General features: G+C 44.9%; 2 protein-coding genes across 2 annotated transcripts in view; both read right to left on the reverse strand.

The window, feature by feature from the left end:
* Positions 1-1,545: 1,545 nt before the first annotated feature.
* LOC128712697 (glycine, alanine and asparagine-rich protein-like) lies at positions 1,546-2,484 on the reverse strand (the record flags this gene model as incomplete). The annotated part of the gene is made up of 1 exon (XM_053807609.1): positions 1,546-2,484. A coding segment is annotated over one exon (939 nt), but the record flags the coding sequence as incomplete, so codon positions are not given.
* Positions 2,485-9,782: 7,298 nt separating this feature from the next.
* LOC128719668 (uncharacterized) overlaps positions 9,783-26,237 on the reverse strand; it is a 73,902-nt gene continuing 57,447 nt past the window's right edge. Inside the window, exons 3-9 of the mRNA XM_053813332.1 lie at positions 25,748-25,895; positions 25,470-25,670; positions 24,776-25,369; positions 24,499-24,663; positions 19,799-19,894; positions 18,988-19,117; positions 9,783-11,200 (exon numbers count right to left, since the gene is read on the reverse strand). Of these exons, the coding sequence (XP_053669307.1) occupies positions 9,783-11,200; positions 18,988-19,117; positions 19,799-19,894; positions 24,499-24,663; positions 24,776-25,369; positions 25,470-25,670; positions 25,748-25,895 (2,752 nt within the window). The remainder of the gene's footprint in view (positions 11,201-18,987; positions 19,118-19,798; positions 19,895-24,498; positions 24,664-24,775; positions 25,370-25,469; positions 25,671-25,747; positions 25,896-26,237) is intronic.

Here is a 26,237-nt window from a genome sequence, read left to right on the forward strand (position 1 = left end):
ACGAAGCAGAGATGACCAACAGCGATGTTGTGGGGATGTCATATGGGGGGTATTTTTTTTTTTTTGGGAAGTGGTGTGTTTATCTGTGTGTTTGTGTGTTGCGTATATAAATATAGGGGGAAAAGCGAGGCGGCCATTTTTAGTAGGAGATGATGAGCAGACGTTGGAGAGAGTTGATGTCCACGGGGACTACGCCAAATACGAGCGGAGACACTAGCGAGACGGGATGTGAACGACGACTTAACCTAGCTCCGTGGGACAAACGACCGTGCCCGTGTGTTGGGCACTGCTGCCACCAACACTACCGTTACCACCACCGCCAGCATTGCTGTCCTCGGTGAAACCTTGATAGTCGGCTTTCGGTTCGCCACGTTCGTAGTGCGAAGACGGGTCGCGATCCGGGAAGGCGACTACTCCTTTATCGCGAATACCCGATAGAGGGCGCTTTAGCTGCCGCCGTCGACGGCGTCGCTGCTGTTGGTGTTGCTGCTGCTGCTGCTGCTGCTGCGGATACTGTGGATGTCGGTGTGACGGCTCCAGTTGCAGATATCGGTGTCGGTACGGTCGGTTAGTATACTCGGTGGCGGTTATAGGAGTACCTTCGCTTGCCGAACGCCCCGCATTTGCAGCCGTGCGGAATACGAGCGGCCAGCCAGCCGCCGACTGATCCACACCTGTCTGCAGCGACCCGTAACCCCGCCAAACGCAGCCCCGATGCGGAAAGGTGGAGTGAGAAGAGCGACTACTACCTCTACAACTACTACCGCACGGTGAACAGAGTGGACGACGTCCGTATATTGTGGCTGCCAGTGGAAGCACCGACAGTGCACGACCCGAAGTACTACCGCGATGTGGCTGAGCGGAGTGACAGCTCTCGGCGATGTGGCGGTTTACCAACCTGCGATTCGATAGGTTTTGCCTAGCGGTGATGCTGCTGGTACTACTGCTGTTGCTGCTGCTCGTGTGAGTGCCACCATTACCACTGCTGCTACGGTAGCGGTTGTAATCAACGTAGCCGGCATTGTCCCGACAACAGGGGGCGATCGTACGGCCTATGCCGTCGGAACTCGGGAAGTTTACAGTAGCCAGACCGTACTCCACTCTGGACGACTGGGATGTCTCGGTGAGACTGCTGTGACTGTGACCTCCATTCCTCCAGACGGTGCAGGTGGAGGTCGGGGCAGTATTATCTGCCGACTGTAGCTGAACCGTTGGTCGCAAAAAGGGCGACACTGGCAACGAAGACTGAACCGACGGATACGGATAGCTCCACTGCTCCTGACTATTAGGCGGCTGTGACGCAGATAAGGAACTAGACGCAGGTGTTGGAACGGAAGGTACTACTGGACGGGGTATGGAAGGATGCGATGGTGCGGGTTGCTGCTGTTGCTGCGCTTGGTAACGGTGATGCGGTGTCGTGTCGGGTGTTGTGTGTCGAACAGGAAACGGATGGCGACGTGTGGAGTCGTCATCAGCGTCGTCTGCATGGTCGGGATAGTAGTCGTTAGGCTGCCATTGATCATTGCGGGATCTGCTGCTTCGATATCAGTCGGACAGATCGCCACCATTATTACTTTCCCGGCCACTGCTTCCACCACCACTACCACATCCGCCGCCACCACCACCACCACCTCCACCTCCTCCACCTCCCCCACCGCCACCGACACCGCCACAGCCGCTATCTCTACCGCCGCCCGCGCCGGTAGCCATGATCCCGCTGCCCGTCACTACACCACCGACAGCCGCCTGCATACTGAGATTACTGCCGCCGCCGCCGCCGCCTCCGCCGCCACCGCCTCCACCACCAATACCACTCCCCCCGACGCTGCTGATGCCAACCATACTACTATTACCAACGCCACCGCTCCCGACACCACCAATGCCGCCGCCGCCACCACCGCCGCCGCCGGGCGAGACGGACGCCGCTACCGCTGCCGCTACAGCCGCCGCAGCCGCCGCCGCGGTCGAGCTCGGAATGGGGGGGAACTCGGACTTGAAGGAGCCGAGCGCGTAATTGGCAACTGCTGCCGCCGCGGAGAACTGCTCCGACTTGAAGCTGTTCGCGACCGCGGCCGCCGTGGAAAAATCGGGCTTAAAGCTGCTGTTTGCGGCGGCAGCCGCTGCCGAAATGGCTGCTGCCGCCGCAGCCGCTTGCGACGCCATCGTGGGGGAAAGCATGTTTTCGAACTTTCTGGTGTCGGGGTTGAACATCGGATGCTTGAACTTGCAATGCGTGCGCAGGTTATCGCTTCTGGTGTAGGTCGCCCGGCAGAGTGGACATTCGAAGCGGCCCGGAAAGTGCACATGATAATGGTTGCGTATGTGGGTGACCACTTTGCCGCAAAGCTTGCACCGATGCAGATTGCAACCGCCTGAGAGCCGTTCAAAGGTCAGCCGCATGTGCCAGGCCTTGGAGCCTGTTGGGAAGATAATACATACACACAGAGAAGAGAGAAAGACCAGAGAGAGAAGAGAAGAGGGATAACAAAAACAATGAGATTGTCACACGCGTGGATCCTTTATTTTCTTTTTTTTTTTGGTTTGATTTTTTGAAGTTTGAAACAAGTAGCAGTAGTAGTAACAGTAGTAGTAGTAGTAGTAGTAGTAGTAGTAATAGTAGTAGTAGATGTAGTAGAAGTAGTAGTAGCAGAAGTTGAAGTACTAGTAGTAGGCATGTTATTATAGTAGTTATGGTGGTAGTAACAGTAGTAGTAATGGTAGTAGTAGTGGTAATAGTGGAAGAAGTAGCAGTAATGGAGACCATGTTCGGGAGGTTTGTGTATGAGATGATGTGCTGATGGCACATCTCAAGTCCCTTTACGTTTCCATGGGTTGGTTCGTGTGTGTAGGTGTGTATCGGATGGCTGTGTGTATGTTCTCTATGTCGTCGTGATGGGAAATGCAGTGATGAACGTGTATGTGTTCTGATCGGCGAGGAAGGGATACAGGTAACGAAACTATGGAATATGGCAAGTAGAGTTTAGACTTACAGAAGAATAGGCACACGATGAGCCGTACGGAAAGATAGTTAGCGTGGATTAGTCTTAACACAGAGAAAGGACAGCGACGAGATGAAGATGGAGGCAGGCGGTTTGTTAATATAAGGAAATAGATATATCATGAGCTAAGGCGAATTGTATGTTCGTTATGATCAAGCGCCCCATCAACGAATAAATTATTAATGAAAAACAAAAGATGCTTCGCGCATAAAATGGACACCGATGTACGCTGGGTGTGGGGGACAAAAGAAAGGCAGCAATGTTTTCAATGTTAAATTTCCACAACTCTAAATCAGAAACACTAATGCCTCTGTACAGACAACTGCCGCGGAACCTTACAAATGTCGTTTTAATTTCGCGTTCGAGCATTAATCAGCTGCCAAATGTTTAATCAGTTAACTTTAAAATCGTACTTTAACGATTGAGAGCTGTCGACATGAACAGTTCGAGTCTCATCAGGATACGAAACGGAATATTTGCAATAATGAGCATTTATAATGCTAAGACAGAATGCCATGGAGACAGAAGACACTATAGGGATAAGGGGAAAAAGCAGGAAAACAGACGGGACAAATGAAAAGAAGATAAGTGGAAGTCAAGAATCAGAACTCGAAAGGATATCGTATGTTTGTCGTATGTGGAAGGGGGGAGTAATTCATTCGCCTTTCAAGTAGGCTCATTACAAATACTCTTTTACGAGTAATGTGTCAATTAAGAAAATGCTTTTAAAAAAACACCTTTATTTTCCTTCTAAAACTGTCCAACACCAAGAGACAAGCACAACTAGAACGAGTGTTTTCTTTGTATCTTTGTTGTTGCTTTTGTACAGTGACACAAATGAGAATTAGTACCGACGCTGTGTGTGCATGTGTACAGGAAGTTTCATTCGCTCGTTTGCTTTTATTTTGTTGTTCCTTTTTTTTTAAATACAATTAGATAACTTCAAACTAACGAAAACCAAAACAAAACAGAAAGTAAATAATATATGAACAGTATTATGTTACAGCTTTTGCTTGTCCATTTCCGAAACCAAACCCTCCAATACAATCCTTCTTCCCTCCCCACTCCTCGCCTTCCATCCCCAAAAACACACAACTCTATTTACATTGTGTTGGTAGTGGTGTGTAGTAGTAGTGGTAATAGAAGTAGTAGAATGAATAGTAATAAGAGTAATAGCAGTTGTAGCTGTAGTAGTAGTGGTAGTAGTAGTAGTTATAGTAGTACTAGTAGTATGACTATGTGTGTTCGAGCACCACAGACAATAAAGAAGGCGAAGTAGGTGAATAAGGAAAGGAACGTTACAAAGGTGAGAGAGAACCGTAACACGCGCGCTGCAAATTATCCCATTTTGTTTTTTTTTTCATTCTTTTTGCTTCCTCCTTCTATTGTTTGTTGTGTTTCAGTGTTTGTTTCGGTTTTGTTTTGTTTTGTTTTTTTTTTCTTTTTCTGGCTTTGTTTCGTTTTGTAATCGTTTTTGTTTTTCGTTAACATTTTTTTTCTTTTCAATTTGCATTTACCGATTTCTTATCGGAAGTTTGCGTTTGTTTGTTTGGAAGAACCGTTGTGCGTTATTTTATAATGTTCCAGAGAGAATAAAAACGAAAAAATAAATCAGAAGAACTCAGTCACTGTCGGTAAAAAAGGGACAGGCGGGTTGAACTAAACAATGAAAAGTCGTCTAGCGTTTGTGCTCATATTTAAGATGTACGCAAGGATAGAAAACAGTTCAAAAATGGAACGTAAACACACGTGGTAAACATTAACTGAAATATAGTAATCGATTTGTTTTTTTATATTTTGCATGAGAAGACAGAGAAGAGTAACAACACACACAGAGTTACATTCAGACACAATGAGGTTTTGAGAAAAATGTGAAGAGCGTTCTACATTACACAACAGAGGAGAATTCAGAACATCGAGAAAAAGGTTTATTGGAAGGGTGTGTGTGTGTGTGTTTGTGTGAGTGTAGATGTATATTTAATTGCTTGTAAGAGAGAGAGAGAATGAATGAGACTTTCAGCAAAAAATTCTGGAAAGTAAACGGCGGTACAACAGATTACAGCTAAGGACAACAGCGCCATTCGACTTCCATATCGCTTCCGTATTGGTTCCGCATCCGTCCGAGATTAGATCGTGCTTTGGCAAATGGCGTGTAAATGTGTGTTCTTACAGCTGTTTGCTTGTGCGTTCCGGGGGTAAGAAACGCACACCAACGAAAGGAAACATTTAAAAAACAAAAGGGTAACAATAACAGAGACTGCTTTCTATTACAATGATAGAATAAAAACTTGTAACGGCGAACACAAACAGAGCGCACCCAGTGAACAGGTTGACATCGATTTGTTAATAATCCGTGTTTGTGTGTGTTTGTGTTTCTGTAAGTGTGTGTTTGGTTTGCACGAAAAAGACATCGAGAGCAAAAGGAAGAAGGCAAACGATTGATTAAGAAGTGTTTGCGTTGGGTAGATGTGTTTGTTGGTGTTGTGTTTTGAACGATGCAGTTGCATGGAAAGAAGCGTTAAAGAACAAAAGAACAACGTACAAGTGCAGCGAGTATAAACGAGTAGAAACAACAGAACAGCAAAACACAACAAATCAGTTGACAACCGAACGGCAAACGGGTCCCACGGATGATGACACACAGAGAGAGTGAGACACACACACATATATATATATATATAGAAAGTATATAAAATAAAACAGCACGTCAAATTGAGTGTAAGGAGGTATGTGTGTGTGTGTGTGTGTAGTTGTGAGAGAGAGTGTGGCTGTGTGTATATCAAAATCAAACTAGCAAAGGTAGCACTAAGAGGAACGGATGAAACAGTGGACAGTGACATGCGTTAGCATTCACTCTCCCTCGGCGACATTCACGGGAACAGAGCGCAACAATACGACACCTAAAGACACTAGGCACAACGTGTAGCACGTGTACAGGACACTTATGGAACGGTGACGGCGTCCAGATTGGCTAGGCTTTTTTTCTAATTCCCTCCCCACCTCCACCTCCCCACCAACTCCCTCCCCCTTTCCTCCACCCTCAACCATATCTACCACGTAACGTTTCAGGACTGGAGGGAGGGGGGATGATAAATAACGTTACGTACCGATTCGCACTGAAGAGAAATAACGCTTGAGTGTGTGATGCACATAATGTAGCACAGGAGAAGAAAACACAAAAAGAACAAAACGTTACACAAACACGACGTCGACAAATTGCTACCCACTACTGAAGAAAGGAAAAAAAATGAACACGACGGAACGGAAACATCCAGAAGAAAAGAAGAGCGAAAACTAAGCTAACGTATGAAAAACAAGAGATAAACCCAAATATTGGCGAATGAAAACTCAACACACTACACTGACAAGGTTCTAGCGATCTCGCTCACTCTCTTAACCTCTCTTTCTCTCTCCCTAATGACTCCCAATGCTCCCCAATGACAGTAAAGTGACAGCTCGGTTGATAATACTACTGCGTAACGTCTACTAAGGGCGTTACGGGTACGTAACGCCATTCAACTGGTTCAATGCCAGAGTGTGCCGCGCCGTGTGAGGTAATCGCAGAACTCAAACTCACACCAACTCACACCCAGTTTGACAGTTGATGCATCGTCTTTCCTTCTCTTCCGCCGCTCCGCTCCCCACCAACTATCGATGGCCATTTTGGTTTGCAAATGCCTGGTTCATCGCACAAGTTGTGGGTCTCCCTTCTCCCAAAGTTTCCACAAAATCCCCTTCTCCTGCAGACTATTCTAACCCTTCCCCACCCTCTAACCCACAAAAAAAAAACCCGCAACTAACACTTTTCGGCCCCCATCGGATTCCCCCTTCCATTTTTTTCCCTACAGCGCTACATTTTCATGTGTTTGATCCGTAGATTAAAGTAGTAATACAATATATGTTTTACGATCACTCTTTTTCTCGCTCTCCTTCTCTCCTCTCTCTTTAACACACACACAGACGCACAGATCGGAGCAATATTTTCGCGACGCTTCTATGCGCAAAAACAAAGAACAAAACAGAAAAAGGCCAAATATGTTTTGTTGTTTTTTTTGTTTCTTCCTTTCCTCGTGTTTGGTTTGTCACTATCTCTAAATATCACATCATACGATTTATCTAATGTTTAGTTTGGTTGTTGGTGGTTTAGCTCTGTTTGTTTTTCTTCCTCGTTCTCTTTCTGTTTTGGTTACTTTTGCTTTCATTTACTAACTTAAACGTTACTGTTTCTTTGTTGTTCTCATAACACTATATAAGGTATCATTAAGCCCATAAAGTTTGTGTTGTTTTTTTCTGTTTAACGATCTACGTTTTTGCCACATGACAATTTTTGTTTGGTTAATCTGTCTGTTTTGCTTTCGTTTTTTTTATTCCTTTCATTATATAGTATAATACTATGCCTTTTGTTGTTTTGCTTCCTTTAATTGGGCTTCTATTGTTATGTTGTTCATTTTGTATGTGTTTTTTTAAGTAGTTTCTTCTGCTTCCTCGTGTTTGGGATTATGGTTTAAGTTATTTTGTTATTAAAGGTCTTAAATTGTCTCTATAAATCTATCAACTACGCAATTGGTACACTATATGGTAAGTTCACTGTTTTTATATTGGGTTTTGCTGTAAGGTTGATTTTTTTTATTACCAGAGGGAGGGCCACCTACGCATATAAATATAGTTTCCATATCATATAAAAATATAAATGTATATGTGTTTGTAGATATTTCTACGGTTCTTGTCATTTTTTTTGTTTTCGGTTATTGTTTTGTATTAGCTTTTTGTTGTGACTGAATGTGTATACACTTGCGTTTAATATAATTGGCTGTATAATATTTCTGTATGTGAGTGTGTGTGTGTGTATGTGTTTGTGTGGTTTTCTTATTCCTGTAAGATATTTGCTCATCACTAAAAAAACTTGTCAACTTCTACACCTAAACCGCGAAGCACTCTATTTGCCTGAGCACAGGTGTTACACTAAAATGGCTCCCCTTTGTTTTTCTGTTTTTTTTTTTACTTTATCTTTTGTTAATTTACTACTAGTTTGGTTGGGTATTGATTCGTTCATTTGCTACAAAATGTACCGAAGATAAAAGCACGCACCGCAACGCAGAGAATGATGAGAAGGACACGCGCAACGAGAACGCAAAGGAGAAACGCAACACGACTACGGTTTTGTTGTTGTTGAAAAGAGTAACACACTAGGAAATAGAGCACCCATACGGGATATATTTTATAGATCATTTAGAGCGTTACAGCAAGGAAACCAATTACACGTAACTATCAAAGCCATATCCTATGCGTCCGCCTACCTAGCACAGAGGATGTACGATACACGTAAATGAAACAGGCTAGCGCGCAAACAGAATCAATTAGCTAAAAGACTAAGAGACAAACAAACGAAAAAGACAGGGAGTGTATATGTGTGAGAGAGAGATAGAGAAGAAGAGATAGAGAGAGACAGTTCGATAGAAATGAGAACAAGAGATAACGTCAACGAATAACTTCTATGCAGCAACCACACTCACTTTTTATCCATCAAAAGCAACGCTGCTAATGAGGATGTAAATGAGTTATGTAACGCGTTATGTAACGCTTTGAAAATCAGTACAATTTTTCACACTGTTCAATTGAACCGTAATTGATTTTTCTTCCCAATCATGATGGTAATGGAGCTATTGCCAATTTGCCTTCTGCTTCGTCTTCTTGGCGTAACAATCTGCAGGATCATGTCGGCCACTACTGGACCCGCAAGACTTTTTTCCATGTAGTTTTATAGTTTGGCCTTGCTATGAGGGAACGCGGTGTGGAAAGGATTTTGTATAGGTCCCGTCGTGTGAAAGACCCGGCCCCACTATCACCAGTACCACCCGGATTCGCTATAACTGTATTGACACAATTCGCCTAAAGGTATGCTATTCTCATAACAAAGTCATCCATTTTGTAGTATTCGTTACCGCAAGTAGATGGCATTCATTGACGTTTCTTTATCAGTAGTCACAGTTCTTTCTCTCTCATTTTTTGGTCTCTCTCTTTCTATCTCAATTCCAGCCAAAAACACTCTCTTTTTCGCTCCTCCAATGCACTACGGAACGATAATGCAGCAGGAAGGACAGCGCCATTCAACGAAATGTATGTCCCGTTTTTTTTATAATTCTCAAACAATGGACAAAACAAATGGTGGAAAATATATGTTACACTTCGGCGAAGGTGTAATTGGGGAAGCAATCCTGTCACAGTGTGTAGCCTGCGTATATACACATTCCGTAACTTCCCATCTTCCTATAGGCGTGCGCCATTCCATCCACCGTCAGCTGTATGAGGTCGACAACGCACCAGAACACATGCTGTATATAACGTCTAACGCGCACAAAGAAGGCAACTCTACCTAGGGTATGAATGTGTATGTATATATGCATAGATAAGTGTCCAACCATACTGTGGAGGTTAAAAAAAAACGACGGGTTGTTCCAAAACTCTCTGATGCTGGGGAGGACATACTGTTTTCCAGCGACCTCTTTACCTCTTTTTTCTCACCCCGATCCTTCTCCGTCCAGCGCAATATGCTCATCACACGCCAGTAACAGGAATTGTTGTACTCACATCTACTAAAAACCGTCCTTGCACCCACCACGCACAGTACAAGGGAGACAAAAAGGAATGGGTGGAGACACGCGCTTATTCAAACCTACCGAAGGAGAGAGAGAGACGGAACTGGTCGGTGCCGTTGCGCGCCGCGTCTTACACGAAAAGGTTCTTCTTATACTTCAGTCGCTGCTTGTTTCGCGCGGCGCTTAATCACATGTGTACGATGTGGTTGTAGAAGCGGTCCCTCAGCTCCGGGTGCTTCACCTTGCAGTGTGCCTTCATATTGTCGCGCCGGGTAAACTTCTGTCCGCACACCGGACACTCGTGGCTCTGGGGCCGGTGGATGTTGGCGTGGTGCCAGCGGTTCGAGACGGTCTTGTGACAGCTGACGCAGCTGTACAGCGTCGGAAAGGTGCCGGTCAGCTGTATGAACAGTGAGGAGTAGTCGATGTTGTGATCGCGCCGCGTCGTACTCGATCCACCACCACCGGTGGCGCCACCTCCCGTGCCCCCACCACCTCCACTGCTGCGAAGTGCACTACCGGGAGGTCCACTACCTACCACCCCTCCCGCACCCATCGCTACCGGCCCATCGCAGGGTTCACCCGCCACGAGAAAACTTCCGGGTGGTGGGACGCCGCCACCACCACCACCACCACCAGCGCCACCATTACCGCCGCACAGGGAAGCCGATGACGCGGAGGACGAGGACGATGACGACGACGACAGGGACGCCGGTGTCGGTGGGGTCGTGGACATGAGGGATGGTTTACTGCCCCGATTGCTACCATCCGGCTGGACGCCACTGGTATTGAGTGCGGCCGCTGCTGCTGCGGCCGCCGCTGCCGCTGCTGCCGCCGCCACCGCCACACCCGCGCGTGCATCGCTGGCACTGTTAAAGGCACTGCCGCCGGCAGCGTGGTTGTGCTGCTGCAGAGGATGATGGTGCGGTGCGTGCGACGGATGCTGGTGGTGCTGATGATGGTGGGTGGTGGTGTTGTGGTGATGGGAAAGGTGATGTCCCCCACCGTACTGGGACCCGTTCGCGATACCTCCACCAACTGCAACTCCGCTACCTGCACCTCCTGTTCCTCCACCTCCTGCTCCTCCACCACCAGAGCCTGATACTCCTCCTCCTCCTCCTCCTCCTCCTGCGCTTAGGCTCGCTGCTAGCCGGTGATGTTCGACAAGGGACTCCACGAGGCTACCACCGAGCGGTAGTGGGACGGCACTGAAGCCAAGCATAGTGGCGGCAGCGCCGTCACACCCGAGTCCACCACCTCCTACACCGCCTGTTCCGCCACCGGCTACGCAGTCCGCCGTATCGGTCCGGTGGTGGTTGCTGCGGTTCTGCTGCTTCTCCGACCCTACCACTGAACCACCTGCTCTACTCCCTAATCCTGACCCTCCTCCTCTTCCTCCACCTTCATACTCTGCACCATCACTAATTCCACCTCCTCCACCTGCGCCACCTGCACGGCTCCCATTAACGCAGCCTCCTCCTCCACCTCCTCCTCCTGCTGCCAAAACGGCATTCACAACCACTCCTGAAGCAAGATCGTGATGATGCAAACCGGCACGATGATGATGGTGACGTGACGCCATCGCTAGACGCAACATACGGTCACCTGCAAAGCACACAGGCACACAAGAACGGCGTCACCGAGTGCGCGCCCTCACCACAACACGCCTCCGAAATTATAAACAAAAACAAAACAAGGATAAAACACCAAGACAAACAAAACATTACACCTCTTGGATTAGAAAAAAAAAGAACCACACAAAAAAGGAGAAAAAATAACGACTAGAATGGAACGAAACACGCGTACAACGGAAACTGGCTGTGGATAACGAAATAGCAAAACAGAAGAGACTCCGCGAAACGCATAAATAGACAGGAGTGGGAATAGGGATCGAATGTTGATTGCTGGAACAGGAGTAGCGAAAAAATCGCATTTCGATCCAAACTGGATCGGTCAAGGAATGGTTTTAAACACCATTAGAATGCTTGGAAAATCCGCAATAGTGATTGAGTCTGACAGCTGACAGCTGTCAATCTGCTCACGCACAAACACGCACGCGCGCACCGCAAATACATGCGTGGGTGTTTGTGCGCGCGGCGATCAATATTGCATGTAGCACTCACACAAGCTTACTCGCAGTTCACACGCAGTATGAGTGAATAGAAATAGAGAGATAGGCGACTAACTGTTACATTCCACACATCGAACTTAGCCAGTAGAGTCGTCGAACGTCACTCACCGTGCACTCTATTATGGAGGCTAGCGGAGCGACAACCCAAGCTCTACAGCAGTTCCCTCTTATTGAGGTACCCTCAAGTTCGATAAGTGGAGGTAAACAGCGTGTGGATTTCATTCAAATCGACACATTTCATGTCCAGGACACGGGTAAGGGATTAAAATCGTCTGGATATAAAACCAACAAATCGAAATAAAGTTTGTAGTTCAAATGAACAAAACAAATTAACAAAAGAAAACCAGAATGATATAGTGGTTGACAACAGGAGGCACTCAATATATGCGGGACTAATATTTAGCAATGAAGATACATATGTGTAAAGGGGAGGGGGAGTAAATGATTATATTTTGTTTGTTTGTTTTCTTTTTAATATTGCTTGTTTCTTTTGCAACCGATTTTGTGGTCTTATTTTTATTGTTGGGGTTTTTTTTTTGTTTGATTGTAATTATTATTTGCTTAACTTGTTTGGTTTGTCTAAGAATTCAAAGGAATACATATGCCGCTAACACTCAGTAAAACGTTCAATAGAAAATCATAAACTAAAAAAAACCTAGAAACACATCGTCATAATCATAAGGCGGTACGAGTGTATGTTGTGAGTGTGTGTATGTGTGTGTTGGTGTATGTAATATATACGAAAACATACTAAGAAACCAACAAAAACCTTTTGGGAGGGGGGGAGTGAGGTGGGAGGTTTAAAAAGAACTCAAAACAAAGTCGATCACCAATAACAAAAATAACACAATCCAGAAACGGAGCCTATTATATATATATATAAGGAAGAAAACGATAACATATCGAACTATTCTAATTCACTAAATTTATGCGTTGTTGTTGTTACTTAAAGGCTATTCTTATATAAACTGCACTATATAGTTTCGCTTTACACTGGGGCAAAACGTATTACACTAAAATAAGAACTAAATAGCAGCTCGACTTAGCATGATGTTGGTGGATTGGTGAAGGACGGTTGCGGGAAGAGTGTTGGGAGTGATAAACTAAGGACAACAACAACGGCAAACAACAACGAAAAAAAAACCAGAACAAAACATAATAAGATGTACTAGAAAGAAACTCAACGAAATTGATGCAGGGAAAAACAAAATGGCAACCGTGAGGCTGCACAAAAACATGAAACCGTCCGGACGCTTAAGTATTCACACTACATTGCGAGTACTAGCATGTGCGTCACCAGCACTACGGCACCCACAAAGTATGTGTTTCATCGGTATGAGCTGCTTCTCTCAATAAAACAAAATGGAGTCGAAACCAAAGTAAACGCACACTGCTGAGTGAACGTGATGAAAACGAAATAAAAGAGCACAAAACGGAGATAAAAATTATACGTGTGTTGTATGAGTGTGAGAAGAACAGATAAGGATGCAAATGAACCAGGAGGTAACAATGGGAAACGAAAACAAAAACCAAACTAAAACGTATCCGGCACCGCATCAAGCGACTAGAAAACGACACAGTTTGCACTAGAGTAAAATACAGCTATATTACACATGATTTGTTTTTGGGTTTGATACTTTAACATCGTGGGCTAGCGCTGGTTTGAAAAGGGAATAAAATATTTCAGTGGCATGTAACCCAGTCTAATATGCTTTTCTAGTAAGGGAAAGAAACCCAAAAATAAAATCAAACAAACTAAAACTAACGAATGGAATTCGCTACCACGAAAAGTGTTTTCTTTTTACTTGATTCGGCATAATGATTCGGCGTAGGATGAGGCACACAGCGAGAGTAAAAATGACGCTAACGGAATTAGTAACAAAATCAACAAAAGCACTAGGAACAAAAAAAAACACAACAACAACGAAAATAAAACCCAAAAACTGAGCTGTCAAAACAAAGGGATTAAACACAATTGGACGAACGAACATTCAACGGGTACTGCTATAAAAGTTCTATATCTAGTTGGCACACACTTTGAATACACGCTAGAAGGCATCGGTAAGGAGAAACGGGAATATGAAAACACAAGTGAGACATAACAAAATCAACTAAAACTAAACGAACGTAAACAGTCGACACTGTTTGCTTGGGAAGGGTAAAAATGGCGCACAACTACACTAAACGAAAGAAAGGAAAAACAAAACGAAACAGAAGAAAAAAAAAACATCACACTAACAAAGGTTATGAAGAAAAACTATCGAAAAATGATGTGACAACTAAAGCCAATACAAAACACAAAAACAAAATGAGACTGAACGATGAGCGCAAACAAAACCGAAATGAACTTAGTTGTTTGGATCTCCTGTACGACTTTCACAAAACGAAACCTGGCAACACTGTAGTTCAGGGGTGGGGGGGCGAGGGGGGAAGTGTTTGGGAAAGAAAGAAAAGAATGGCACAAACCCGTCGCCATGTTTAAAGATTCCTGCTTGCTTTTTTTACCTTTCTGATTTGTTTTGTTTTCTTATACTTTTAAACCGTTTTACCCTTCCTGGTACTACTTTCAGATTAACTTTTTGTTTGTTTGTTTACCGTAGTTTTTTACAACTTGTTCCAAGCCTTTTATCGTGTTATGCATTGCTGGTTACTACTTTTAAATGTTGGTTTGTTTATTCTTTTTGCTTCTTCCATGTTCTATATTTGATTATTTTCTATTTCTTCTTCTCTCGCCACAACCTCTTGTTCTTTTTAAACATTTGTAGGTAGTTTTAATTTATTTATATCTCTTTTCTTAATTTTTTGCACGATTTCTTATGTCTTGCTGTTGCTTTGTAGAACCATTTGTCACATAATCACCTTAAAATACAAAACAAATGTTCAATTGACAGCGCGCACACACGTTTTACGAACGATTTTACGGGAAACGAAGTGGTATGTAAATTTTTTACTGAAACAAAAGTAACTGACGAAAGTTTTTTGTTTTACATTTTAATTTAGAACATCGTACGATAGGAAACCGGTCAAACGTTTATGGCAAAAAATAGGAGCTACCACGTCATGTTTTGTTTCATTATTACAAAAATGAATATTATGACTTAAGTCTCTTATTCGTATGTTGTAAACCGAAATTTTGTATAGAATATACTGCAGTTTCAGATAGGCGTAGAAGTGAGCAAAACGTTTCAATCATCCGCATGTAAATGGCTATTACAAATGGACCTCCCATCTGAAGAATAGGCCAATAATTGTTTGTGTTGTTCCCCGTTTCCGCACTCTTCTCCATCCCCGCTTATATGTTCTTGATTCATAGCGTAAAAGAATTGTTTTGAAACAACAACAGGAAATTAAACCGACAAGTCCAGCTTGGAACCACCATAAGGGAGCAGAACCAATGTCACAATTGAAAAGAGTTTCCTCTTTATCCATAACAGTGCACACAATCACAACTCTTAGTAATATTGTTTATCAGTAAAACTGGAAACTTTAGAAACAAAAGCAAAGAGATAGGAGAAAGTGTAATGGATTAAAAACGGACACAAAGAAGTTCATACAGAATAATTAAACATGAAGATAGAAAGAAAGGGGTTTACCAGACAAGAGTAGATAAGAAAAGTAGAGCAATGATACGAAAGGTTAGAAATAAATTATCCGTGAAAAGCCAGGGGAACATTGTTTGGAACAAGCAGTTCATTTGTTGGAAGTAGGGGGATCAATAGCACGACGAGATGGAAAGTGTCGAGAAAAGCACACGAATAAGGCGCATTAAAATTGAATTTTTTATATAACCGTAGATTACCGCAAATGCACATAAACATGCGTTAATTTCATGTCCATGTGTGTTCACGCACATTTACACTTAATGTGAATTACTTAGTTCTATCTCTCTTTCTCTTCCTCTCTCTTTAACTCTATATATATCTTTCTGTCTCTCTTTCTATCGATCGCTCTCTTTCGCTGTCAAACGGTGAATTATCATCAGAACTAGTTAGCGAAGATGCTGCAATGCATGCATACATTCAGGGGCTTTGGAACTGTCAACTATCAAGTTGATGAACACCTTTAACTACTGCCAACTTCCAACTGACGTGTAAATTCAGTCACTTCGACTAGGCAATTCTCAGTAGTGATAGTACCCGTCCCGTACTGCGCTACAAAATGGACGAACACTTCAACACTGATAGATCACTCTCTCGACCAATGGATCGATAACGCTCTTAGTAGCGTTCGACCCAAAACAACTAACCGTACGGCAGGTAGTAGTGGACGAACCAAACCGGGCGCCAATATACGCACACACGTATGCAGGCGAATGTAAGCGGATAGTAGAGAGGATTACGTACGCATCGCATATACGTAGAGGTAGAGATGTGGAAACAAAAACAGAAAATAAATATCGTATACCGGTAAACAAAAATACTTACTCGCAGCAAAGAAACACATTCACTTGGTTGAATTGCATAGCGATACACACTCCCACGTTTTCATGTAAATATGTGTGTGTATAGGTACATATACGTAAGGTTTATATATAAAACCAGGTCTAGACAATCACGAGTCCTCTCGCGTGCACATGGCGTACACCCAAAACAGGCATGATCAAACAACAAGCCTTTACTGCAGATATGCACGATTTTGTCCGTGGTAAGAAATTTACATTTTGTTTCGCTTTTTCGCTTTTTTGCCTTTCTGAAACGATCGCTGAACTCAAATATAATTTACGGAAGTAGAAGTAGAAGAAGTAGTAGTAGAAGTAGAAGTAGTAGAAGTAGAAGTAGTAGAAGAATAAGAATGCGAGGAAGAATAAGAGATAAAAGAAGTTTTGTAAGAATATAGAGATGATTAAAGGTTGAAGTATGAAAGAAAACAAAACGTTGATACGAATGAAGATGTCGAAAGGAAATAAAAAGCAAGTGTGATAAAAAAAACAAAGAGAACCACGAACTAAACACGAAAAAGAACAAAATGACGGAACAAACAATTGATTAACAAATGAAAAAAAATGCAGGTAAATGTTGATAAAACAAAATGAAATAAAGAACCTATAATACTAAATGTCTACATTTTCGCAGCAGGTTTTGCTTTACGCTTGCGCGATTAATGTTCAGGAATATACTGAGAAGCACACAGAGGTACTGGGCGCGCCACTGAAACATGCCCAAAAAAAAACAAGGAAAAAATGTGATTCGGCAGCAAAACAGAAAAACGGCACCGGGGTATTACCAAACAAAAACAAATAATTCAAACGTAAACAGTGTGAAGCGAGCAGCAATCAGCATGAAACAAAACTATGATAATTCGAAAACGATAAATCGAACAAAATCGGACATGTATGTACACGTGTAAACAGATGAATTATGTCATTAAAATGAAAAAAAACAGAAAAAAATAACAAATATGGTTGAGGGGACATGACAAAAAAGTCAAACTAAGAAATAGTGAGGAAGAAATTAAATAATAGATGAAACAAAACATGATTAAAAAAAAATCCATGTTTGAAGCGAATAATATTTAAAATGAAATCACTCTTGCTTTCACTATTATTAGCATTTTTAATAGAAATAAAACAGCAAAAGAGCTAAATAAAGCAAGTGCATGAGCAGGGGTAGGAAGAAAAACTTTACAAAACAAAAAGACGCGCCGAAATTCAAAGTAATGCCAACGCAAATTTTGCAAACAAACAAAGATGGTAGCAATGTAAAAAAAAAAAACAAACAAACAGCACAAATCAAAAGAGAAAAACAAACCAAAACAAATGTATAACGAAATCTACTAAAAAAAAACATTCACCGTTTAGTTCTACAGCTCGGTTACAAGCATTTTAATAGCGACAGAAAACCGTATGTAAGTGTGTGAGTGAGCAAACGAATGAAAAATAAGTAAAATAAACGGTAATTAAGACAAAAAAATTAAAATGGGAAAAAACAAAAGGAAGTTTGATAATAAAATACAGGGCGAGAGAAACAGGGAAAATAGTGTTTGGAGAGTAAATTGTGGTAAATATAAACGTAAACGTTGCGTCGCGAATAAACAGGTGTGGGAGGAGAAAGAGAGCGATACAAACATACAAATATATTTATAAACCACGATGAAGTATTGGAAATGTAATAGCTAAGATCATAATGGTATGCGTGTCATATCTAAACAGAGAGCGCGCAATATACTAGAAGTAAAGCGGTATTTCAGAAAATATTGTAGTTCTACTAAATATACAGTAACAACACTACGGAACACGTTAACTAGAGTAGATACAAAAAAGAAGATAAAGGCATATGAACAACCGAACAATACAATCATAAAATAGGTAGGTGATGGTGGTAAGTAACAATAGAGGGAGAGAAAACAGTAAACACAAACTTACGAGGGAAGGAGAGGGAAGTGGAGAGATGTTGGTGGGAAGGGTATAGTTATTGCAAGGCTAAAAATGGTGTAGCAATTTGCTAGACATTTTGCAAACAAAACAAAAACGGTAACTAAAATACAACAAGTAAAGGGGTAATGGTAGTAGTAATAGTAGTACAGGTAGTAGTTGTGGTAGTAGGCAGTAGTAGTAGTAATAGTAAAAAGTAGTAGCAATAATAATGAAGATGATGGAGCAACGTCAACTAAATAAAACATATATTTCTGTGTGTGTGTGTGTGTGTGTATGTATGTGATGAGGAGTGTTCGTGTGTTGGTGTGTTCCAATGGGTATGTTCTATTGACTAGTTTTTGCATGTGTGTGTGTGTGTGTGCGATATGTTATTTTTTTCTTCTTTTTGTGTAGAGAAATGGGAATAGTAATAGGGAAATGAAGAGGGGAAAATAAACAGTAATAGAAACAAAAACATCGAAGCGTTCGAGCCGAAAACAAAACGATACCAAAACTAACAAGAGCAAATATATGTAGATATATAATAAGTATATGGGATTCACAAAGGGTACTACAAACAGTCTCCGAAAAAGGAACAAAACATAGGGAAAATATTAATCATCGAAGTTAAAAGATAGTTTTTATCGTATTTTTTTGCAGTTTAAAATTTATAAAAAAATATGTAAAAACAGATTGTTCCTATAAATATATTCAATTGTCAACGCATACATAAGCGCGTGTACACAACGCAGCCTAGTGCTGCATCGTACCGCTTACGTATACGTTGCCGCAAGAGCGTAAGGATTATACTAAGAAGGGAGATTACAGACAGAGAGGAGTAGCAGATTAAATTAAGAAGAATAATATAATAAAAAAACAATAAGAAATAATCGAAATTCGTTCGCTCACCATCGATATTGTCTGGATGATCCGGATGTGACAGATGCGCATCACTGTCACCGCTCTCGTTGAGCGACGCCATGTTGCCGGGCGCTAGGATGTTGTTCATATCGTCCGCATTCAGATTGATCGGTATGGGCTGCGCATTGATGCAATTGCAAAACAAAACAACAGAAGGACAGATAGAGAGAAAGAGAGAGAGAAAATAGATGCGAGACAGAGAGGGGAAAAGAAATAGAGAAGATCGAAAACGATTAGTTGAGACAAGACAAACTTCGTTTATACTAATGTGTATTGGACTACGTTGGACAATCAACAAGGAATGCAATGAAATCCAGGATGAATGAATGAATGGTATGGGATAAAAAAGCGGCCTTTCTATCGGAAGTACACATACACACATCGCGACGACACCCACACAGGTTATTCCCTTCCCAAGTCCCACCATAACACGAGTTCGGCGAATTCCCGCCAGGTGTCGTTGTTGAATCGGAAGCCATCATTCCAACTTGGACATAATGGCAGGCACACACACACATACACACGCGCACACACGCAGCAACTGAGAACAAAAGCGGAAAGGAAAAGTCTACTAACAACCCAACATAAACATAAACCTTAACTAAAGGGGTGAAAATAAAAAAAACGCCTCTAAAAGGACCTAATGGGTTTACTAGAGAAGCAGCAGAGCAACTGTGGACTCGGACGGAATTGTCTGTATGTGTTGAGTGTATGCATGAAAGTGTGTGTTTTTTGCATCAGTGATTGTGGGTGGCGGAAAGAACGGGAGGTTTGGTGTGTGTTTGTGCGCGTTAGTTACATGTTTCGACTTGTGGCGCAGATGGTTGAGGTGCGCGTGCGGTTCGAGCCCGATACTCGCAGACATCTCGTCGGCATACAGCGGCAACTTGAGGGGCTGGAAGAAATATAGATGGGGTGTGTGTGGGGGACGGAACGGGGGCGAGGTTTTGGTAAGCAGGGGTATGTGGGGGATGGGAAGGAGAGAGAAAAAGAGAAAGAGAAAACATTCCGGTAGAGTCCTTCTTTTTAGTAACTGCGTACAGACGCGCGCACATTATTCTCGCTTACACTCCACACACATTCAAGCACACGGGGACTCGCAGCGTTCAAAGAATCAATTCGTAGTAATTGATTGGAAGAGTTTTCATATGCGAAACCGAGAGGATGCGTCAAGAGAAGATTGGTAATAAACTAACCCACAGAAGATCCTAGTTGGAAATGTTCCTCTCCATCGCCTCCTCATCAACGACTAGAAATAGGACCAGAATCGATCAGGACACACGGAATGTCCGAATGTCCAAGTGGATAATTACATCAATTTGCGCCCCCTTCAGTTCTGCTGAGTTACAACCGTAATAGGAAAATCGCCTGTCCAGACATAAATCCTCCCTGCCTGTAACACCACCCTTGGCTTTTCCGAAGATACCGAGACTACTCCCTTTAACAACAACGCATCTCCGAAAAGTACTGCCTCCAGTTGCCAGCACCATATCACTACCAGCTAATGTGATTGCGCTCCGGTAAAAAGGGATTAGATTATGCATTTATAATGAGCTGCGAATGAACAGTCTATATATGCCCTCAATGCCAACTATCGAACGCAGCACGTCCCCGTACCTGTTGGTAGTTCAGAGGACGGTAAGTTTTGCCGGGGGTGTTGTGTGTCTGTGCCGGTTCTCCAACAAAGGTTCTGGGGCTCCTAGACAATCTAATTTTTCTACTTATAAATTGCATTAGCATGGATTAGTCGTCGTTAGTCTCGAGCCCAACCGAAGGGAATCTAGCTGGAAACGAACAACAGTCACCTCATCCAATTCGTGTACTCTGTGATGTCTATAGGCACGAGCAGAGTAACTGCCCTATAAATGACTACTCCCAGTCATTTTGCCATCCAAGTCTTACAAGATTCAGTTTGCTTCACAGACAGGCAGAATATTTCCCCCACATTTCACGTACCACAAACCCTACTTCTCGAACTCTCTGTGCCTTTTTCGAGATGATTCCAAACGGAAAAAAACTTCTTTGCTCCGGTTTAAAAAAAAACAGCAGGCGAAAGCGTATGTGTGTGTTCGCGTAGGAAATTGACACGCTGCGCAACGGTGAAGTTGTCAAAAGTTCAGATTTATTTTCAAAAGTGCGTCTTGTTGTTTCCTTGCGCGACAAGTAGTTCTTCTTCGAGGTACAACACTACCTAGTAGTACAACACCTAGTATAATGACACCACGTGTCATGTAATTCGATATGCTTAACTAAGAAAAAAAAAATCGTTATCAAATTTCACTCGTAGACGTTCCATGCGTGTGTCGTAGTACGTTTGCAAGCTGCACTAGTTTTTGTTTTTTTGTGAGGATGACAAAACCTCAAATATGGCCACTGTTAATTTAGTACAGTAGAAATCTTGGCACGGTGGTGCGCGTTCACTAGCCGGACCGCACGATGTGAATCCCCATTTCCCAGACACTCCTACACAGCGTGCTTTTATGCAGCTGAGCTGTAGATGGCGGCCATCTCCCTTGCTGTTTCCCTGCGTGCGACCGAAGCATGCCGGTTGGCGTAGTGTGCGGAAGGGGATTTGGTGAAGACGGAATGGTGATTGTCAGGGTCTGGTACCGTCTGGTGGAGCGACGGTAGCGGCAGTATCAGTAGTATTAGTAGCAGTAGTAGCAGTCGACTTCTCACCACTATCACAGACCGACGGTTTCGGCTTGGTGGTGGCCCGGCGCACCTCCGTCGCTTCCCGCTCGGTGCAGAGCCGGTGCGCCTTACACTTGTCGTGGTGGTTCACGATCTCGAGCCGGAAGTTCGAATTACCCTCGGCAAATGACGTCCTAATGTCCGGTATGTCGCCGCTCCAACGGCGACAGTACGTGCAGAACATATAGTTCTTATCCTCATCGTACTTGAGCCACTCGAACTGGTCGAGCCAGTTCAACCGAAAACGGCCACCCTTGCGCGAACTGGTAGTTGCTGCAACCATCTTGCCTACACCACCCGCACCGTAAGGTTTCGTGCCGATACCAGTGTTCCGATACGTAATGGAGGCGGATGGTGAGATGGGTGTGGCTTTGCCACCCCCACCGGTGGTTATCGTGTATCCCGACTCAAAGAATGCATCTGTTTGCGTGTCGGCTTCGGTCTGCATGGCACTACCACTACCACTACCGATATCGCCACCAACACCACCATCACCATCGGCAGCTCTAGTGCAGGCTGAACTGTGGAGGGCTTCAACAGCGGCTAGCAACGATGAGTGTGATATCCCTGCCAATAGATTACCCTTGCCACCACCCTCGACGCTATCACCGCCGCCATCTTCACCGGCATTACCAACACCAACGTCACCCACACCACTACCACCACCCGTCAGTTGAGCCTTTTGCGCTAGCAGATAGCGCTGCAGGCAGGACTTGCCCCCCGGCCAGTTCGCGAAGGCGAGTGCGACGGCGGCGGCTGCAGCAGCAGCATTCGTCTCATCGCCAATTCCTCCTGCATCTACGCCTGCTCCAACTCCTTCGCCTGGTGCTATCGTTCCTTGGGCGGGTGACGATGCGCTCCGCTTTGCCGGCGGTTCGAGCTGCAGGGCGTTCGAGAGCATTAATGAGCGCTTCGGCTGCGTATACCGTGTCGACAGTGCCCCGACCTGACGGTGCCCACCAGCACCTCCACCCCCCGCGCCACCACCTACTGCTCCCAACGCTCCTGTTCCTCCACCTCTGCCTAACGTCCCAACACCTCCTTCGCCCCTGCCGCTCTCGGCTGCGTACACTTGCCGCACGGGGGATGGCGTGGAAGAGGGGCCAGCTGAGGAGGAAGGAGCGGCAAAGGAGGTAGTGATGGTGGCGCCGGTACGCAGTACGGCGGAAAGCGAAAGGGATGGAGAGAGCGGGGAGGCGGAGGAGCTGGTAGTAGCGGTGGTAGTGTTGGTGGTGATGGTGGGGAGCGGCGGCACGACGGTGCATGTTGCCGCCGCAGCCGCAGCCGCCACCATCGCTGTGGCCGTCGCCGCCGCCGCCGTCGACGTCGCCGGTGAAGCCGATGATGACGGTGAAGCTGACATGATCGATGCAGACGGTTGTGCTTTCGATTCGTCTCCCCAAACATTTTTCTGTCAATACAATAGGAAGGGAAGGAGGAGTCAGTGCATGTCTCTCTTTTTTTTCTATTGCTTGTCGTGATTGGCAATGTGCGTGGGGTGGGCTTGAGGGGTGGTGGCGATAGTGGGAATGGAATGGGGATGAAGGATGGCAGCGGGGACCAAGATTGGGCTGAGAAATGGGATCAGGGAATAAGGGATGTGCAAGGAAGGATAAGAGGGAGAGAGAGACAGAAAGCGGACGACAGAGATGCTTTCACGTATATAGCTGCTGTCCTATATAAGGCAGCAGTAGTATTAATTTGCAGTCCCTTCGCTCTCGTTCTCTCTCTCTCTCGCTTTCGCTCTATCGCTTACTCCAGTTAACCTCCTTTTCACCACCAACCTTCCCTTTCCTTACCCAAACCCACCACAGCTCTCCCCATCCGTAAAGTTTTCCTTTTCAAGTTCCCAACCGGATGTTGATAGACCTAAAGATTAGTTTGGAATGGGGATATATGCATCCATGGAGCACTAATGTTAAAGGAGCAGGGGATAGTTCCCGGTTTGCTTCGACAACTAAAGACAACTAAATGGGAATGCGCTGGGTGAGATAGATCTTTTGCCAACGTCCTCAGGCAGTGAGATGCTTTTGAGGCATCTTTAGACATTGGACGTCCGGCAACTAGACATCCGTGGATGTGATGAGCCTCTTGCCAAGGTTGATCACTACGTTATCAGAAACATGAATAAACGCAACTTGAAGGTTCACACTTCACCTGTAGATCGCACAACACTCGACAGCGGCCACTGTTAGCCAACTAAAGGTGAAGATGACACAGTATAAGACCACAGTGTTGCACACCTCAATGTCAGACTATCATGGTAAGGCGAGATGAGGTAGAATGTACGGTTGATAACCAATTGTATCCAATATTCGATTTTTTGCAGCGCAAGATCAACTGTGACATGTAAAGCTAGTTCGCAAGGAGCCTTTCTACCAACAATTTTTCACGTTTACACACATAATCTACCTGGTCTTAAGTTCAGATAGATTCCAGCGGTTCTAAAGTTGTACACCAATGGATCATGCAGGTATAGGGGGGGAAAATACAACTTCAGTAAGATGTTAAAACACATGAAAAGATCGAAGGAAATTCGTAACAGAGGACGTAAACATAGACCTTGTACTGTCTCCCAATAGACGTCCACACACACGCACACACACTCACACAAACGCGCGGACGCGTACACATAGATATAAAGCGAACCCTGATCGAGCAGCGAGATCGATTTTTTTTGTCAAACACAGAACACATACGGGCGCACAATCGCTAACCGTAACGAGACACGGGGACAAACCGAATGGGGGGCGGGGGATATGAAGAGCAAAAAAAAGGATGAAGCCCGGTACCGGTCGGACCTACCTGCATCAGGTCGGAGGACAGCGAATGGCGCACTGGTAGTTCGGGCAGCTCCTGCTTGATGCCGCTCAGCGGATGGCCCGCCAGCGGATGTACCGGTGCCGGTGAGCTCACCTTGAACTCGTCGTCCGGTTTGGGACTCTGCTTGAAGCTACTGTGTGACGATGCCTGCAAAAGGGGGGAGGGGGAAATCACATAGGACAAAAACCAAGTGTTAGACGTGGTGTTTCGGTAGTGTGCAGAACTCTCCCCCCTTTTCTCCCGCCGGCGGTGGACTCACCTGTGATTCATATCCTCCTTGCCGTTCGTTCATCAGGGAGGGCGTCGAGGGCGAAGAGTTATCACAGGTGGTGGACATTTTACGTTTCTTCTTATTCTCTACCGTGCTAATTTCGCGATCCTCCGCGGGCAGGTAGTCGCGATCGTCCACCAGGGCGGACTGCATCAGATCGATGCTCGCACTCCGGGAGGGTTGCTGTTGCTGTACCGTTGCACCGGAACCGCCGTGCTGGTGATGATGGTGGTGGTGCGTTGGATGCGTCGTTTGCTGATGCGACGGTTGCTGCTGTTGCTGCTGCTGGTGTTGTTGCTGCTGGTGTTGTTGCTGCTGCTGCTGTTGCTGCTGTTGGTGCGTTTGCTGGTGCTGCTGCTGCTGGAGCCGCTCCAGCTGGTCGTGCTCGCTAAGCTCTTTGTCGCGCAGCGGCCCATGATGCAGGGAGTTGTTGTTACTGCTGATCGTGTTGTTATTGTTGTTGGACGCGTTTGGTAGCGTTAGGGCGTCGCGCTCATCCCGTGAGTCCCGGATCCGCTCCGAGCGTAGCTTGTCCGCGTCGGCCGAGTACCGGTCAGCGCTACTTTCGGTTAGTCCTCGTACCTAAAAATATTAAACGAACAAAAGGTGCGTGTTGGAGGCACGTGCAAAGGATGCGGATTAGCTATTGGAACAGCCGAACAGTTCTGCACGCAACACCCACCTTGAGACTTTCGGCCGTTTTGAGAAAGTTTTGCAAATTGTGCTGGCCCACGTTCACCTCGCCCTGGTACATAAAGTCGAGCAGGGCGCGCATCTCGTTCACCTCCACATCCCGCAGGTAGATGATCGGATGCGGATGCTTGTTCTCGACGAATATCTGCTCGAAGTACGGACTGCAAGCGGACAGAATGGCTTGGTGTGCCTGCGAATGAAGTGAAGAGACGGACGTTAGCATATTGAAAGGGATTCCCTGCACAATGGCGGTGTGGTGTGATTTACTTTAACGATTCCTTTGTCGCAGGCCAGCGTGACGTCGCACAGTTTCTCATCTTGCAGCAGCGTGGTGAGCACGGTGGTTAAATTAGACTGATGATTGTTCCAGCGCAGACAGTATTGCTGGTCCATGATGCCGGTGTCGGTGCTGTTCCTGTTATTGAGGATGGGTGGGTTTTGGGGGGAAGAAAAAGAAAACACATTATTGCATTCGCTCATAGTACCCGAGACCCATCGTCGCAAATTTTGGCAATTCACAACCGTCGCCGAAAGAAAACACCTTCTTTCTGGCAGGGGGAGAGTGGGTGTGCCTTTCCTCCACCCGGGCTCTATTTCTCGCGCTCAGGGCATTCGAGTTGCTGTGTGCGCGGGTTGCAAATATCACCACATCAGACGATGCCCGAACGATGGAGCCGAGAAATACGCAAAACCCGCAACAATTAGTCGATAAAAGTAAAACAGCAACAACCAAAATACTAATCTGTACTGAGCGGCG

This window comes from Anopheles marshallii, chromosome X (genome assembly GCF_943734725.1).
Source record: "Anopheles marshallii chromosome X, idAnoMarsDA_429_01, whole genome shotgun sequence".
Taxonomy (NCBI): domain Eukaryota; kingdom Metazoa; phylum Arthropoda; class Insecta; order Diptera; family Culicidae; genus Anopheles; species Anopheles marshallii.